This window comes from Pelophylax lessonae (genome assembly GCF_965119305.1).
Source record: "Pelophylax lessonae genome assembly, chromosome: 11".
Taxonomy (NCBI): domain Eukaryota; kingdom Metazoa; phylum Chordata; class Amphibia; order Anura; family Ranidae; genus Pelophylax; species Pelophylax lessonae.
Window position 1 is genome coordinate 2,383,345 of NC_138778.1, and position 13,504 is coordinate 2,396,848.

A 13,504-nucleotide genomic window follows, 5' to 3' on the forward strand; every position below is an offset into this window, starting at 1 on the left:
ACAGTAATAGGAGTGACAGCCAGGTCCTCTATGTGGACGGATCAGGGGTCTAAAAGACACCAAACCCCCCAATGCACTTCAAAGTATTTAAAATGGCGAAATCAGCATTTTTGAATACCAAGTTCTTTTAAACTCGGTATCGTTAGTCGCCAAATAAACCGGAAATAACGTCGCTTCCGGGTTACTACATTGGAGACCCGATCAAAGCTGAATCTGGACTCCAACCTGCTGGCGGATGTGTGCCGGCTTGTTGCTCGGGTCTCCCCATGCTGGCAGCTGTAAGGAAAAAGAAAAAAAGGCGATAACCGCCTTCTGTTTACTTCCGTGATCAGCTGTTAGCTGATCATGTGGTAAAGGGCCACTGTCATTGGCCCTTACCCCGATCTGTGATCAGCTGAGTCTGAAGGACTCGACGATCACAGAGCGCGAGCGCAGGAGGACGTTCATGGGTGCCCTTCTGGGATTTTAGGCATGCGCTGTAGCCGTCTTTTGGCTACAGACCGGGCGGGAAGTGGTTAAAGGGGGTGGTAAAGCCCACCAACTGCAAGTGTTAATGAGCATTAACGTACTTACCATGCCTTGTTCTGCTCTGTGCCTGTGTGTGGAGGTGGCACTCTTGGTAGAGGCAGGGCTTTGCTTCCTCATGTCAGCGTTGTCCTCTTGATGACTGGTGGGGAGATATTCAAGAAGCAGCAGGAGAGGTGGAGGAATCACGGAAGGGGGGCGGGTTACTAAAACTGTTACACACAAAATCTGGTGCAGCTCTGCATGGTAACCAATCAGCTTCCAGGTGTTATTGTCAAAGCTTCATAGAACAAGCTGAAGTTAGAAGCTGATCGGTTACAATGCAGAGCTGCACCAGATTCTGTGTGTGCCTGTTTTAGTAGGAGAACCACCACCCCCCCCCCCACCCCTTGTGATTCATAGTGAATGAATGAAGCAGGGAGATCCTTGCACTGCAGGTGCCAAGTTACAGCTTTCTCTCCAGCACGGAGAACAGTAAGCAACAAAAATCTGCTGAGACCAACAGCCCAAGGCAGCAGTGCCTTCACACTGGGGGGGGGGGTAAAAACTGGCGGCCCTCCAGCTGTTGCAGAACTACAAATCCCATCATGCCTCTGCCTGCGGCAGTCATGCTTCGAACTATTAGCTTTGCAATGCCTCAATGGACTTGTAGTTACGCAACAGCTGGAGGGCCGCCAGTTTGACACCTGTGCAGGCTTAGAGTGACTCGGTTCACATAACCTTGTGGGAAGGTCAGTCACACAAACATTTGCTGGGAGATCTTACCACTGATGTCCGAGAGATGAAGTCATTCTGCGGTAATGCGAAACCTATTTGTACCCAATGAAAACTGGAATGTTGGTTATGAGCGGAGTTTGCCTGTAGCAAAATGGTTTTAAATTTGCAACCAATCAGATTTTTTGTTCGCTCTCCTTTTGTGAAGTACTAAAAAATGTTGGCTGTTGAGACACTGAAGGTACTCCGTCCATTAGGTAACCTTTTCCTTTTTTCTGTTGCAGTTTCCAGGAAGCACGTGACGAGCTTGTGGAGTTTCAGGAGGGAAGCAGGGAATTGGAAGCAGAGCTGGAGACTCAACTTGTGCAGGCAGAGCAAAGGAGCCGCGATTTGCTAGCGGACAACCAAAGGCTGAAATATGAGGTGGACAGTTTGAAAGTAAGGCGCCTGCTTTGTCTGATAGCGTCTGTTTGCTCAGATAAAATAAAATACATTTCTGTAATGTCAGCACACCTACACTGTTTGCGTTCCCGATATAGTTTAGACAAGGGAGTGGTAAATTCTACCACAATGCCCCAATCACACGGGACCTCACTGACGTCTTTGTATGAACAATTCCCTGTGTTTTCTGCAGCTGACTCTTGTAGGCCGCATTGGGGGGACAACTTCACATTCTATACATTTGATCAGAAAACAGATTTGCTCCTCTTTTCCACTTACATCCCCTGATGTAGTTTCCAGTGATTGGTTGTGATTCATCTGTTGAGGTTTTATCGGACATTGTGCACAGGTTGGCCAGGTAAAATTTAAACTGCACTGGTGTCCAGGCTATAGACATTAAAGTATTTCCATATTCTTAACTAGCTGTAACATAGATTTAAAAGAAGCCCTCACTCACCTCTCTAGCTGCGTATACTGTGAAGTAATTCATCCTCAAAGATTCTTAAAGATCACTACACCCAGCTGTCTAAAGCAGTGGTGATCAACTTTCTTGAAATGGGAGGCCTCAAGTGTGGCCCCTGACATCCCAAAAAGGCTGCACATAATATTCAGTGAATGTTATTCTACAAAAAACTGTCAGACTGCAGACCTACAAGTATATGGTCTGACACTATAGTCCGAGACGATGGGCCTGCTGCAAGAATTGGTCAGAAACTACAGGAGTGCCACAGAGGATGGGCAGAGACTATGGGCTTGCTGCAAGGGATGGGTATAGACTGTGGGTTTGCTACAAGAGATAGTCAGAGACTATGAGCTTGCCGCAAGCTATTGGCAGAAACTATGGGAGTACCACAGAGGATGGGCAGAGACAATGGGCTTGCTTCAAAGGGATGGGCAGAGACAGCAGGCTTGCTACAAGAGATGGTCAAAGATTGCGGGCTTCCCTCAAGGGATGGCCAGAGACTGTGTGCTTCCCTCTAGGGATGGTCAGAGACTGCTGGCTTGCTGCATGAGATGGTCAGAGACTGCAGTCTTGCTGCAAGGAATGGTCAGACTGCCGGCTTGCTGCAATGGATGGCCGTAGACCCCGAGGGATGGTCAAAGACTGCGGGCTTGCCGCCAGGATGGTCACAGACTGCGGGCTTGCCGCCAGGGGTGGTCAGGGACTGCGGGATTGCCGCCAGGGACGGTCAGAGACTGCGGGCCTGCCGCCGGGGACGGTCAGAGACTGCGGGCTTGCCGCCGGGGACGGTCAGAGACTGCGGGCTTGCTGCCGGGGACGGTCAGAGACTGCGGGCCTGCCGCAAGATATGTAAAGCCACATATTCATGTAAAAACAATACTGTGTCTTGTGGTCCTACTCTAATCTATTGGGGTACTTAGACTGGGAGAGGGGCGGCAGTAAAAGACAATCAGGCACTCTACATGTACATCTGCTGTGACAGGATGAGAGAGTAGAGGGAAGAGCTCCTCAGTCTGCTGCTGCTCCTTTCACTATCCACTCATACGCAGGAAGGAGAGGGAGGGAGGTCACAAGTTGCATAACTGCAGTAAAGAAAAATCCAGTATTTTTCCGGACTGGATGGACAGAAATACAAATCCTTTGAGAAGTTCTACCACTCCTGAATGTGCATTTTATAACTGCGCTTTTCTTTGTGCCTGGAGTTCAGCTTTGAGACTTTTTGCTGTTTTTCACCTTTCAGGAGAAGCTTGAGCACCAATACTCCCAGAGCTACAAGCAGGTGTCCCTCCTGGAGGACGAGCTGGGCCGTGCACGAAATATCAAGGACCAGCTTCACAAGTATGTGAGAGAACTGGAACAGGCCAACGATGACCTGGAAAGAGCCAAACGGTAAGCTGGCCAAGGATTTCTCCAGTCAAGTCATGTGATCACCCTAACTGATCGCTGCGTGTTCCGTCGTTTTACTCGCAGTCCCACTCTGCATTTGAGATCGCAGGATGTTGTGCATGTAGTATAACGTTGGAGGAAATTTTAAAATATTTAACCACTTGACCTCCGGAATATTTTACCCCTCTTCATGACCAGGCCATCTTGGCACTGCGTTACTTTAACTGACAATTGCGCAGTCATGCACCCAAATAAAAATGTTTGTCCTTTTTCCCACAAATAGAGATTTCTTTTGGTGGCATTTGATCACCTCTGCGTTTTTTTATTATTTTCGCTATAAACAAAAAAAGATCATTTATCACATCTACAAACTAGGGGATATTTTTTTACTAGTAATGGCGGCGTTCAGCGATTTTTCTTTTTTATAACTTTCACACAAACCTATCAATCTACACTTATTACGATTTTGTTTTTGTTTTTTTTACCAGACATGTAGCAGAATGCATTTTGGACTACATTTATGAAGAAATTAGATTTTTTTTAATTGCATATGTTTTAGACCAAAAAGTAAAAAATATTGAGGGTTTTTTTTCAAAATTTTCGGTCCTTTTTTTTATATAATAAAAAATAAACCCAGAGGTGATCAAACACCACCAAAAGAGATCTCGATTTTTGTGAGAAAAATGGCATAAACTTTGTTTGGGTAGAGCGTTGCATGTCTGCGCAATTACCAATTAAAGTAGCGCAGTGCTGAATAGCAAACAATGGCCTGGTCATGGGGGGGGGGGGGTGAAGCCTTCGGGTGCTGAGGTAGTTAATTAGGCTTCATGCACACGGCTGCAAATGGCCGCACAGCATACAATGTGGCGGCTTCCTCTCTGCTGGGTTCAGAGTACAACCACCAGCAGTCAGCTTGTACAAATACAGTGGCAGGGCCCTCCCCTCCCCCCTAGGATGATCACAAAGAATAGCATACTGTAATGCCATTATAAAATTGAAAAATGTGTACACCCAAAACTCCACACCCAGATATCTGCCCCTAGGGCTAAAGATTTGCACCGCAGATGTTCCAGACAGAAGCAAGAATCTGCCAGGTAATTAAAAAAAAGAAAGAAAAAAAAGCACAACAAATTCTCAAAGTTACACATTCCTTCTATAAACCTACCGGCAGCTCCACAACTATAGGAGGAATCTGCAGAACTCCCCACCTTTCCCAGGAGGCACCACTCCTATTACAGTGGTGATCGAAAGTGACCTCCAAGATGGTCTGAGTCCAGCCCAGGACCTCCACATCCAGCATCTTCACCTCCAAAATCATCTGAGACCAGCCCAGGACCTCCACATCCAGCATCTTCACCTCCAAGATGGTCTGAGACCAGCCCAGGACCTCCACATCCAGCATCTTCACCTCCAAGATCATCTGAGACCAGCCCAGGACCTCCACATCCAGCATCTTCACCTCCAAGATGGTCTGAGACCAGCCCAGGACCTCCACATCCAGCATCTTCACCTCCAAGATGGTCTGAGACCAGCCCAGGACCTCCACATCCAGCATCTTCACCTCCAAGATGGTCTGAGACCAGCCCAGGACCTCCACATCCAGCATCTTCACCTCCAAGATGGTCTGAGACCAGCCCAGGACCTTCACATCCAGCATCTTCACCTCCAAGATGGTCTGAGACCAGCACAGGACCTCCACATCCAGCATCTTCACCTCCAAGATGGTCTGAGACCAGCCCAGGACCTCCACATCCAGCATCTTCACCTCCAAGATGGTCTGAGACCAGCCCAGGACCTTCACATCCAGCATCTTCACCTCCAAGATGGTCTGAGACCAGCCCAGGACCTCCACATCCAGCATCTTCACCTCCAAGATGGTCTGAGACCAGCCCAGGACCTCCACATCCAGCATCTTCACCTCCAAGATGGTCTGAGACCAGCCCAGGACCTCCACATCCAGCATCTTCACCTCCAAGATGATCTGAGAGCAGCCCAGGACCTCCACATCCAACATCTTCACCTCCAAGATGGTCTGAGACCAGCCCGGGACCTTCACATCCAGCATCTTCACCTCCAAGATCATCTGAGACCAGCCCAGGACCTCCACATCCAGCATCTTCACCTCCAAGATGGTCTGAGACCAGCCCAGGACCTCCACATCCAGCATCTTCACCTCCAAGATGGTCTGAGACCAGCCCAGGACCTCCACATCCAACATCTTCACCTCCAAGATGGTCTGAGACCAGCCCAGGACCTCCACATCCAACATCTTCACCTCCAAGATGGTCTGAGACCAGCCCGGGACCTTCACATCCAGCATCTTCACCTCCAAGATCATCTGAGACCAGCCCAGGACCTCCACATCCAGCATCTTCACCTCCAAGATGGTCTGAGACCAGCCCAGGACCTCCACATCCAGCATCTTCACCTCCAAGATGGTCTGAGACCAGCCCAGGACCTCCACATCCAACATCTTCACCTCCAAGATGGTCTGAGACCAGCCCAGGTCCTCCACATCCAGCATCTTCACCTCCAAGATGGTCTGAGACCAGCCCAGGACCTTCACATCCAGCATCTTCACCTCCAAGATGGTCTGAGACCAGCACTTGTACATCTGCTGCAACAATCGGTTTGCACAACCAAAGAATTTCTGCACAAACTATCAGAAACCGTCTCAGGGAATCTCATCTGCATCTATCATCCTCATCGGGGTCTCCACCTGACTACAGTTTGTCATTGTAACCGCTTCTTCAAGCGTTTTTTTTAGCATGGATCCAGATCTTCTCTACGTGTTTCTCAGAAGAGACCGCTTCTTCAGGAGTGTTTTATAGCATGTATCCAGATCTTCTCTACGTGTTTCTCAGAAGAGACCGCTTCTTCAGGAGTGTTTTATAGCATGGATCCAGATCTTCTCGATATGTTTTGCGGAAGAGCTTTTTTCCGTTTTATATAATAAAAACCCAGAGGTGATCAAATGCCACCAAAAGAAAGCTCTATTTGTGTGAAAATAAAAATGATATAAATTTAATTTGGCTACAGCATTGCATGACAGTGCAGTTACCAGTTTAACCGTTTGCTGACCAGCTGCCCCACGAAGTGTCGTACAGGTACGTCATTTCGCGGGACGGAGCCAACCTGGCGCAGTAATGGAACACGGAGGGAGTTCTCTCCTTTTGTGGGTTTTTATTTTTTTCTTCCGATCATTAGATTCTTTATGCACATTAGAAGTGTATGGTGTTGCACAGATCATTTTATTTGATATGTTCGCTATATATGGCTTAGGCTGATGGTGCACTGTATATATAAGCAAAAGTGGAATTATGCTTTAACGTTGCGCAGTGCTGAATAACAAAATAATGGGCTGGTCATGAAGGGGGTAAAATCTCCCGGAGGGAAAGTGGTTAAGTTTGTGCCAGCGTGCCTGTTTGTATTGTTGTGCTTCATCACATGGCACAATTATTCTCTGATCAAGGTGTTTATATTCAGTATGTCCACATAAGAGGGGTGCGGATATGTTTAGAGCAGGGGTCTTCAAACTATGGCCCTCCAGTTGTTCAGGAACTACAATTCCCATCATGCTTAGTCATGTCTGTGAATGTCAGAGTTTTACAAAGCCTCATGGGATGTGTAGTTCCACAACAGCTGGAGGGCCGTAGTTTGAGGATCCCTGGTTTAAAGGGGGTATCCGGTATCATACAGTAAAGACATCAGAAATCTTCCAGCGGGCAGAGAAAGGCATCGCTCACAATGTACATCTCCTTCTTTGTATAGAATATATCTTTTGGAAATTGCAAAGATAACATTTGATCTTCTGTTGGCAGGGCGACAATCGTGTCTCTGGAAGACTTTGAACAAAGGCTGAACCAGGCCATTGAAAGGAACGCTTTCTTGGAGAGCGAGCTTGACGAAAAAGAGTCTTTGTTGGTTTCTGTACAAAGGTTAAAGGACGAGGCGCGAGGTAGGATTTCTACTTGTCTCACGGTATTTATTCTCTTGCCGCGGACACAATGGTTTATTGAACACGTTCATTTTTCCCGTACACACCCAAAGGTGTCACCTGAGATTAACTTCTTCGCTTGCTTCTAAAAATACACTTGGAAACTCTTTAAAGAAAATAACACCCAAACAACAAGACTAAGAAAAGACGAGGTGACGGTGCAATTCATTTTCATTTCCGTAAGAGCTTCTAAAGGAGGAAGCCTGAGCAAATCTTCAGCATTAACCCTCCATTGTTACTAAAGCCTAAGTGAACTTTAAGTTCAAATCAATGTAATCCATTCCAGGTGCACCACAACAAAAGGCTTTCTTTAGAATGCAGCCACAGCATGTCTCTTACCAGCACGCTGCAATGAAGGCGCCCTGTTTCTTATGGAGAAGCAGTTGTCTCTCTGCAGAGGTCTGACATGCCCCTTGCTAAGTTAGACCTTTAATTCTGCTCACAGCAAAGGTCCTACTCCTTGCTCATCGGAGAACCTGGTGCTTTGCAGGTGCAGTCATGCCGTGAGTGCTGATGTCAGCCTCTAAAACATGGGATCCTCAAACTACGGCCCTCCAGCTGTTGCAGATCTACACCTCCCATGAGGCATTCTAAAACTCTGACATTCACAGACATGACTAGGCATGATGGGAATTGTAGTTCCTTAACTGGAGGGTCATAGTTTGAAGACTCCTGCTTTAAAACATGGGTGCTTAACCTGTGGTCCTCCAGCTGTTGCAGAAACATCCCATGAGGCATTCTAAAACTCTGACATTCACAGACATGACTAGGCATGATGGGAATTGTAGTTTCCTTAACAACTGGAGGGCCACAATTTGAAGACCACTGCTCTAAAACATGGGTGCTTAACCCGTGGCCCTCCAGCTGTTGCAGAACTACAAATCCCTTGAGGCAATACAGGCCACTGACAGTTGCAAGGATGACTCCCAGAGGCATGATGGGACTGGTCTAGAACCTATGAAATGGTGCGCCGTTCTTATGAATATTTAAAGGTATATTCTAATATGCTCATATCAATATGTGACAAAAAACATGAAAAAAGACTTTCATCCATCGTGCATCGAAGTATCATAAAATATCCGTGACATAGTAACCAAAAAAGAGTGCACATTATTTAATAAACATGAATTGTAAAAAATATTGACAAAGTGAGAAATACAAAATAAAATGAACAAAACTTCTGCTCCCAGAATGAAGCAGTAATAATAAATGAGTCCACAAAGTATTCAGTGCATAAAGTGCTCCACAAAAATCTCCAGTGATGAATAGGGGATTTCTAATCTGTAATCCAGCCACCTGGTATCCACCTGTATGTGCAATGCGCAGTCACCTGAAAACGCACATGTATCTCGCAATGTCATCAAAGTATTCCTCAGAGATCCAGCTATCTTCCCTTTAGATCCACCTCTATCCAGGGTGAATAGACTCAATGGGCATATTTAAATAAAACAAGATGGATTCAATGCCAGTGCCTTTAAAAATGTATTGGTTTATAAAAAGGCTTCATCTAATACACTCACATTTTCAAAGGCTTGTATTCCACCTATGTCAAAGATGAGGGGCAAATACAGATGATAGAGCGGCTTCAGCTCACCCACTCCCTTGGCACGGGTCGCAGTGACACCGGATCTATGCCCCAATCTGCTGGATTCATCTGTCCTCCCTTCTCTCTGGAGGAAGATTTTATGGATGACGGGCCCACCTGTGCCTACACCTGGAGCTCTGCAAAACCTGCACTGGGCAACCATGAGAAGCTGATGGGATTTGTAGTTCTGCAACAGCTGGAGGGACACAGGCTGAGCTAAAGCATGATTCCTCCTCTCCACCCCTCCCTTTTTCACGGCAAGCGTTTTTTTTACATTTTTATTTACCTATTTTGTTTAATAATTGTTCAGCTCCACCCCACCTGTCACACCATTCGCCTAGGCAAATGATGTGCACTGTCCTTTTCTTGCCTCCTGGAATTTGCACGTCGCATATCTTAGTAGGCAAAGCCTTTCATTCAGTAAAGATGGGTGGGGGGGGGGGAGGCGGGCCTGGGGGGTTATCAGGAGGTGTACATAGAACAGCCTGCAGCCTCTTGATGACGTGGAACAAAGCACCACCGGAAGGAAAGAGGGTCTCAGCTGGACAACACTGGATCTGCTGGTGGGTGATTACAAGGAATGCCGCTCTAGGTGAATGACCGACTCTCACATGTTGTGAACTGGATCCCCCCCAGGGTGGTGCACAGCTCGTCTGTGAGATTCAGTAACATGCACAAATCTGGAATATTGCTCCACTCCTTGGTATCTTTATTGAAGCATTTAAATTACATCACAGGTATAACAGGAACATAAAAGGTAACACGTTTCGCAATAAAGTCAGCGTTTAGTCAAACCACCTGAGTATGAACAGCATGGAATATACCATTTATTAGGGGTTGACAATATCGGTTTTTTTTAAGGGCCGATACCGATTTTTCAGCCGCCTTTCAGGCTGTTAGCCGATATCCGGTGGCGATATTCTGTACATTTTTTTTTTTTTATTTTATTCTTGATCCCTTTTATTGCTTTCACAAGGAATGTAAACATCCCTTGTGACGGTAATAGGCAGTGATAGGTACACTTTATGGAGGGATCGGGGGGAATGTGACAGTAATAGGAGTGACAGGTACTCTTTATGGAGGGATCGGGAGGAATGTGACAGTAATAGGAGTGACAGGTACTCTTTATGGAGGGATCGGGGGGGAATGTGACAGTAATAGGAGTGACAGGTACACTTTATGGAGGGATCGGGGGGAATGTGACAGTAATAGGCAGTGACAGGTACTCTTTATGGAGGGATCGGGGGGAATGTGACAGTAATAGGAGTGACAGGTACTCTTTATGGAGGGATCGGGGGGAATGTGACAGTAATAGCAGTGACAGGTACTCTTTATGGAGGGATCGGGGGGAATGTGACAGTAATAGGCAGTGACAGGTACTCTTTATGGAGGGATCGGGGGGATGTGACAGTAATAGGCAGTGACAGGTACTCTTTATGGAGGGATCGGGAGGAATGTGACAGTAATAGGCAGTGACAGGTACTCTTTATGGAGGGATCGGGGGGAATGTGACAGTAATAGGAGTGACAGGTACTCTATATGGAGGGATCGGGGGGAATGTGACAGTAATAGCAGTGACAGGTACTCTTTATGGAGGGATCGGGGGGGAATGTGACAGTAATAGGAGTGACAGGTACTCTTTATGGAGGGATCGGGGGGGGGGGAATGTGACAGTAATAGGAGTGACAGGTACTCTTTATGGAGGGATCGGGGGGAATGTGACAGTAATAGGCAGTGACAGGTACTCTTTATGGAGGGATCGGGGGGGAATGTGACAGTAGATCCAGGCAGAGCGGTGGAAGGCGGCAGGAGGGGGGGGAGACCCCCCACAACTTGTAATAACATCCGAGCGGCTGATTAGCTGCATCGGTTGTTATTGCAAGAAAGCAGACCGTCGGCTCTAAAAATAATGGTAACAGGGTGATGCCTGAACCCCTTGAAGCAATATCGGTAAGTTTGTGACTGATACCAATTCTTCAAAAAAAAAGTAATCGGCCCCCAATAATCGGACGACCCCCCCTACCATTTATTGATCGTTTTTTATAAGGGTTTAATGACACTTTAAAATTCATGAACAGCAAAATCCCTTTAGAGCGGAGAGTCTCATAATAAGTTGTGGGTGTGATATAGAAGCACTCGGTGTCACTGATCCTCCTCTCTGGAGCTCCCGTCTATCACATTGCTGTCACATTCGCCGGCTCGGCTCACGCTGGGCCGCCGTCCAGACAGGAGGATTATTTGTGTTTTCAGGAAAGTTTTAACAGATGGCTCTTTCATCATCGGAGACTCCTCAGAGAAAGCCTTCCATGTAATTACACCAGGGGGGGTAAGTTGTGGATCCTTCTTTAATAAGTTGTATTTTTTTTTCTGGCAGATTTAAGGCAGGAATTGGCCGTACGTGAAAGACAGACAGACGTGAGAAAATCGGCCCCGAGTTCTCCGACTTTGGATTGCGAGAAGACCGACTCGGCTGTCCAGGCGTCCCTGTCTTTACCCGCCACACCCGTGGGCAAAATCTCAGACAACAGTTTTACCTCTCCGAAAGGTCAGTCCACCCCACCACCACCTCTGCATTATATCATCTCTTCATCACTAGGCCCAAGGATAAAAGCATGAAGCTGAAGTTTAATCCCCCCCCTCCCCCCCTTAACATGTTAATAAAATGTTAAAGCTTTTTTGTTTTTGTAACATATCTGTGATGTCATCACTGGGTTTCTATGCTTTTCTATGCACATCAGAGCTAGTGGGAGAGGCTGGCAGGGATCTGTACTTCTGAAAATGTCACCCCGCTCCAGTATTCATCTCTAGAGACCTCAGCGTGTTTCTGAGCCTCCATGATTGAATGAATGAAAATCCAAGAATTAAAGGAGCCGGGCAGGAAAGGGTGGATGATGCTGGACTTCTCCACCCAGGAAATGAGGTGGAGGAAGTCCAGGAGAAAACGACCAGGAAGCGGTGGGGGGGGGGTTAATGAGGTGGATAAAGTCCGGGGGAAAACGACTGGGCAGCGGTGGTGGGGGGGGTACCAAGGTTGATGAAGTCCAGGGGAAAACGACTGGGGGGGAGGCACCTCTCCCTCCGCCCATAGAAGTGATTCCGTTCCAAATCCGCCGCTGGGAACACTTTTTTGAAAAAATGGCCCGCCCGCCCAGTAAAAAAAATACCGGGGTTATGGCAGCTATCTGCTATCTTCTATCTGCTGCCATAACCCCGGTATTTAATGTCAAAATACCGACCTATAACTGCGGTAGGTGGTCCGGAAGTGGTTAAAGTAGTTGTAAACCCTCCATATGCCCAGTGAAGTGAATGGCCTCAGATGTTACACAGAAAAACAACAAATCATCCTATATAAGTTGTACCTGTTAATCTGCCGTCTTCTCTTGTCTACATCAAGTCCAGATTTGATAAAGCTTGTCTGAGCTGTCAGAAAGCAGTGGGGCGGAGAGATGAAGTTACACTCTGCAGAGCTCAGTGAGGAGAGCTCTGAGAGCTGATTGGAACTAAGGGACACACCCCCCTTCACACAGGAACAGACATGAGGCTGTCAATCACAGGGTGTGTGCTGGAACTCTCTTCCCTGCCACCTTTTATCTCTTAGTGTCAGGAAAACTTGTCCTAAGTGATTTGTGCAGATAGCAGAGGGGGGAGGAGAAGGATACTTGTGCAGATAGCAGAGGAAAGAGGGGGGAGGAGGAGACTTGTGCAGATAGCAGAGGAAAGAGGGGGGAGGAGGAGACTTGTGCAGATAGCAGAGGAAGGAGGGGGGAGGAGGAGGAGACTCATGCAGATAGCAGTGGAAGGAGGGGGGAGGAGGAGGAGACTCATGCAGATAGCAGAGGAAGGAGGGGGGAGGAGGAGGAGACTCATGCAGATAGCAGAGGAAGGAGGTGGGGGAGGAGGAAGAGACTTGTGCAGATAGCAGAGGAAGGAGGGGGGAGGAGGAGACTTGTGCAGATAGCAGAGGAAGGAGGGGGGAGGAGGAGGAGACTCATGCAGATAGCAGTGGAAGGAGGGGGGAGGAGGAGGAGACTCGTGCAGATAGCAGAGGAAGGAGGGGGGAGGAGGAGACTTGTGCTGATAGCAGAGGAAGGAGGGGGGAGGAGGAGGAGGAGACTCATGCAGATAGCAGTGGAAGGAGGGGGGAGGAGGAGGAGACTCGTGCAGATAGCAGAGGAAGGAGGGGGGAGGAGGAGGAGACTCATGCAGATAGCAGAGGAAGGAGGGGGGAGGAGGAGGAGACTCCTGCAGATAGCAGTGGAAGGAGGGGGGAGGAGGAGGAGACTCATGCAGATAGCAGAGGAAGGAGGGGGGAGGAGGAGGAGACTCATGCAGATAGCAGAGGAAGGAGGGGGGAGGAGGAGGAGACTCGTGCAGATAGCAGAGGAAGGAGGGG

The 13,504-nt window shown here is 47.7% G+C and overlaps 1 protein-coding gene across 4 annotated transcripts in view; it reads left to right on the forward strand.

The window, feature by feature from the left end:
* NDEL1 (nudE neurodevelopment protein 1 like 1) overlaps window positions 1–13,504 on the forward strand; it is an 81,968-nt gene that overhangs the window by 43,766 nt on the left and 24,698 nt on the right. For all 4 annotated transcript variants that reach the window (XM_082271479.1, XM_082271481.1, XM_082271480.1 and 1 more), the window contains 4 exons: window positions 1,524–1,677; window positions 3,384–3,532; window positions 7,351–7,487; window positions 11,486–11,656. In XM_082271479.1, the coding sequence (XP_082127605.1) occupies window positions 1,524–1,677; window positions 3,384–3,532; window positions 7,351–7,487; window positions 11,486–11,656 (611 nt within the window). The remainder of the gene's footprint in view (window positions 1–1,523; window positions 1,678–3,383; window positions 3,533–7,350; window positions 7,488–11,485; window positions 11,657–13,504) is intronic.